The following is a 5,022-nucleotide window of genomic DNA, read 5'->3' as shown; positions in this document are numbered from 1 at the left end:
AAGTCTGTTCTCTAAGGACCCCTCTGCCCCAGCTACAGCTTCATGCGTTATAGCTTTCATTCCAAGTACACACAAAGTCTGTGTGCCAACACGAATTAATTCCACTTTAGATGGGATTTACTAAAATTATGTTTGGTCAAAAAATAAAATTCTGGCTAAAACTGAACTCCTGGACTGCAAACTCATGCACTCTGACACAAAGACTGTTTAATCCTGTTTCCTTACTCACTTGATTTTGATGATGTCCATCCCAACCAAAGTAAGACTAACGTGATCGCCTGCTGCTGCCCAATCGACAGGCTCATCATGCAGAGTGATTCCTGGAAATGAGAGTAAAAACCAAAGCCTACATGAAACATCTCTACAGAGCCTTAACAACCAGAGCTTCCTCACTGAGCTCATCATTTTCAATCTGAATGGGTCAGCAGTGAGAAGTGGAACCCAGTGTGGTTCTATAGCTCCTCCTTAAACACAATGGCAGACGCCCACAGGCCGGTGTTTCCCATTTAACCAAATATTTTAAACTCATTTACACAATGAAGTCAGTCTCTCAGCAGGCTTCGTTTAAAGACCGTTATTAAGAAGCACAGGCAATTAAAGCATATAGTCCAAATAATTAATTTATTAAATTATTCCTAATGGCATAAAGACAGGACTGGCAAAGGTGATGGCAGTGGTTTATTCCCTTGAGCCTTCCTGCCCTTCCTTCCATTCTTCCACCTAAAGCATAGTCTAGGCTGGCCTTGAACTCTGATTCTCCTGCCTTGAAGCCCCGGGTTCTGGGACCCTAGAAGTGTACCCTCATAACGGACAAGCTGTTTTCAGTTAGAGAATGACCTAACTGAAGTGTGTGCTTGGAGGTTGGTGGGGTCTGTGGAGCTCCGGTGTTCAGTCAGAAGAGTCTGAGGGCCCGCTGAGGGCCCGCTCAGCAAGCCCTTAACAATTCTTGCTCAAAGATGCCTTCATACCACCAGTTACTACAAGAGGGAGAATTAAGGAAACAGCAATAAAACTTAACTTAAAAATAGTGTGGGACCTCACCACATCTCTAACCCCATAAACCGATACACCTACTTATCCCAAAGAACAGCTCCTCACGGCAGTGTTTAGCATCCTTATTACATGGCTTTGAAATGATTTCGCATGGCTTCACGTGATAGGTAATATTTATGGGTTAAATCACCTTTCCCTGGATGTTGGGCTTGTGATGAGGGTGGTGTACAGACCAGCCATAGGAGGACTGCTCTGGACTGACATGGTTTTTAATAAATCATAATCCTCTCATTTCCTTATAAAACTATACTTTCCCCCTCATATGACATGTTCTTTTAAGACACTATTCTTGGCTTTAAAAAATCTAGTTATTTAAATATAAAATAGACTAATTTAAATGTTAGTCAAACATCAACTTGTTAAATTTAATTTTTAAATGTAACTGAAAATGACCATATCTGTATTAACTGGGAAAGAGGGATGTGAAAACTATGAGATAGTTAATTTAATAAAGCAAAAATTGTCTTTGGGCAATCTTTTTAAGGGCTTTTCTTTTATACTGACAAATTTCCTAAAGCAGGGATCTTGGTTTTTCTCTCAAGTATCTTCCTGTCCAATAGCCACTCTCTGCAGGCTTTTCTCCTTGGCCAGTCATGACAAAAAGGGCTTCTGTTTTTCTTCTAACACTCCAGACACTTGAGTGTCAAGTTTTATCAGACATCCCAGGTGAGCCGTCATATAAGTCACGATGTCCCAGAATAAGAGCAGTCCTCCAGGCTCAGCTTCTCCAATGCTGGGGTTGAGGACGAGCCACTATCCTAAAGTCTGATGTCACTAAAGTGAAAGAGTGACTTGGAGTTGCTACTTGATGGCCATCAAGACTCCCATTCCTGTGGTCTATCCTACATGTTCTTCACGTATTTAGACAAAGAGCACAGAGATTGGCAAGGTGAATCTCGTGAAAACAGTGGTCAGAGCCATGGTCTGGGACCGCTGGGAGCCCCAGGCGAGCCCTTCAGAGCAGGGGTCAGAGCCATGATCTGGGACCGCTGGGAGCCCCAGGCGAGCCCCTTAGAGCAGGGGCTGCTCTAAACAAGTACCAGTAAAAGGAAATGTTCAGTCTCCATCTAGAGAGGACAGCAGTAAAGGAGCGCGGTGCTCTCAGAGGTTACCAAAGGCACTCAGTAGTAAGAGCTAAAATTTCCAAAATGGCAATTTAGTATCATGTCCTTCATTAACAGCTGCTGATTATTTAGTTTTTTTAAAAACCTTATTCTTAAAAAAGCTCATTATCATAGACAGCAATTAGTATTTCTACGTGCTTCAGTTTCTTTCTCTCCTCAATCTCTCTCTCTCTCTCTCTCTTTGTGTATGTGTGCATGTGAGCCCATGCATGCGAGGACAGAAGTCAACCTCAGGTACTGGTCCTCAGGTACCAACCATCTCATTCTGCTCAGCTGCCAGTTTGGCCACTGGCAAAGCCCAGAAACTGCCCGCCTGTTTCTCCAGTTCTAGGACTACAAGCACCCATGCCAACCATTGTCATGTGGGTGCTAGGGACTGAGCTGAGCTCTTCCTGTTGGCATGGCAGCACTTGGCTAGCTGAGCCGCCTCTGCACCCAGGGTCTTGGGTCTTCATCACTTTAAAAACAGAAGCACAGAGCTGCACTTGGAAACAACAGGGCAAGAGAAAGTGGTCTTTTAAAAATACGTATTATTCTTCATCTAAATAGAAACACCATGGTCTCTGTCAGACAACAAGAAAGGGGTCAAATGGAAACAGAATTTCTTTCCATTATCATATTATCTTTAAATACAGCTTTAGCATATTAACTAAACAGATATTTACTAATTTCTTAAGATGCCTATGGAGGCTCATACATGAATCTCGGCCAGCCTGGGCTACAGAGAGAGTTCAGAGCCATCCTGAGATATATGGCAAGACTGTAAATCCAAATACCAAGAACTGGGGATGTGGCTCAATTGTATTTCTACCTAACAGGTACTTAGATTCAGTGTCCACCACCTAAGTGGAGCTAGGAAGAGAAGAGCCAACAGTGGCAGGAAAGTCTTAAAACTGAAACATTTTAAAAAGTACATCAAATGTATAAACCTGCCAGTAAAACTATGAACACAAACTAAATTAAGAGCAGTAGAGGAGTGTAATAAAATATTAGCATTTCTAATAGCTTATACTTCAGCTTATACTTGTTAGAAATATTATTATTCTATCATAAAACATCTTCCACTTTACTCTGAAGTCACAGAATTAGCAAGAGGTCAGATTAAGGCTAAGTAGAACTGAGAACTTTTTAAGCCAAATTTAGACAAGAGCCTATACACAGGAAAGGCTAAATCTAAGGTAGGAATAATTATCAACCATCATCAGTATGCCTCTGGAAATCCAGTGGAGGAAGAGCTTAAACCAACTTCAATAGTGAGCCTCTTGTGTTGGCCTCTCACTTAGGTCTTCCTATATTTACCTTAAATATGAACACACACACACACACACACACACACACACACACACACACACACACACAGGCAATCAAAGGTATCACATATAGGCATAAACACCATCAACGCTGTTAACTGATTCTGAAATATAGATTCTATGGTGACAATCTGCTTGCTACTGACTAGCTATTATTGGGTTGGATTCCTTAATTTCTTCTTCAAATTATAAATTTTATAGGAATCTGTCTGGTATGTATATGGCTGGTTCCATCTTACACCAGATTTTATGACTCAGTGCCCAAAAGAGAATGTTGCCAGACTTAGAATGTTACATGTACACATAGACCTATGCCACAACAGGAAAACAATAGTTTAATGTTTTACATTTTAGCATTCAACAGTTAGTATCATTTTGACAGTTAGTTACAATTTCAGTAAGAGGATATTTACTCTAGAGTTATAACTAAACTACTAAAGAAGAAATCTGCTGTCTCAAGACCTGTTAGCAAAAGCATGCTGCGGATGGGTCAATACCTTTAGCAGTACAGGTTTCATTGGGTGGCATGGCTAATAGTCGGTCACCAGTCTGGATATAACCAGCTTCAATTTTACCAGTCACACAAAAGCCAGATCCTTGATCTGTAAAATATACCAACATCATTTGAAACACACAGTAATGTTATCTGGTAGTTAATACTATGACATTTGTTTACATATAGTTATGAAAAGCCAGGAGTCAAATGAACACTAAACAATGGTCAGGTCAGAAGTTTTAATACCACTACTAAATATAGCACCCACACATTCCAGTTTTCCTTGCAAATAAAATTATTCAGATTACAAAAACTGAAGGTTTATTCCTTTCTAGATATTTCCTGACTAGTAAAGACCAGGGATTCTGGAAGCTCAGGGGTAAGAGAAGGAAACCGTTGTTTACTGTAAGAAACATGGGCCAGTGAAGAGAAGGACAAAAGCAAGTGTACTCCAGGGCCACAAGTACGACTTCAAACAAACACTGTGCACCTAAGACGCCACAGCCACACACGGGTGCAGGTCACTGGCTGGCACATGCAAGGCTCTGAGCGAGGGAAAGATGACGGGAGACAGAGAACCAAGGAGATATGCTAGTAGCCTCATCTCACTTCACATACCTGAGACTCAGTGGCCACCCTACAGCCACTATTTTCAGGCAGAGGCCATTTGGGAAACGTCATGACGTGAGCAGTAGGGGAACTTACAGACTGTCGTAGATGAAAAGCAGGCAGAGCGAGAGAAATGAGGCATGAGAACCTGAAAATGAAGCCTACACACCCAGGGAAAGGCCACAAAAATGAGGTGGCAGGAGAAAGTGGGTCACAAAAAACCAGGGAGCAAAGTGTCACGATGAATATGACAACAACCACCATCAAAAGAGTGCAAATATAAGCAGAGCAGGAGTCAGAACCATAGTGTGTCACCTCGGCAGGACAGCTGAGGGAAGAAGCAGGAAGCTGCCCAGAGAGAGAGCAGGAGACAAAACCCCAGTTAAAGACACCAACTCATATGGCATGTAAATAAAGAAAATATCTAATA

General features: G+C 41.7%; 1 protein-coding gene across 3 annotated transcripts in view; it reads right to left on the bottom strand.

The window, feature by feature from the left end:
• Window positions 1–5,022, bottom strand: part of Hbs1l (HBS1 like translational GTPase) — a 74,561-nt gene that overhangs the window by 11,108 nt on the left and 58,431 nt on the right. For all 3 annotated transcript variants that reach the window (XM_031380562.1, XM_031380561.1, XM_031380564.1), the window contains 2 exons: window positions 3,985–4,089; window positions 230–320 (listed from right to left, as the gene is read on the bottom strand). In XM_031380562.1, coding sequence (XP_031236422.1) covers window positions 230–320; window positions 3,985–4,089 — 196 coding nt within the window. The remainder of the gene's footprint in view (window positions 1–229; window positions 321–3,984; window positions 4,090–5,022) is intronic.

Source organism: Mastomys coucha, unplaced genomic scaffold (genome assembly GCF_008632895.1).
Source record: "Mastomys coucha isolate ucsf_1 unplaced genomic scaffold, UCSF_Mcou_1 pScaffold2, whole genome shotgun sequence".
Classification (NCBI taxonomy): Eukaryota; Metazoa; Chordata; class Mammalia; order Rodentia; family Muridae; genus Mastomys; species Mastomys coucha.
The sequence above is the reverse complement of the archived record's forward strand: the minus strand, read 5'-3'. Positions and strand labels throughout refer to the sequence as shown.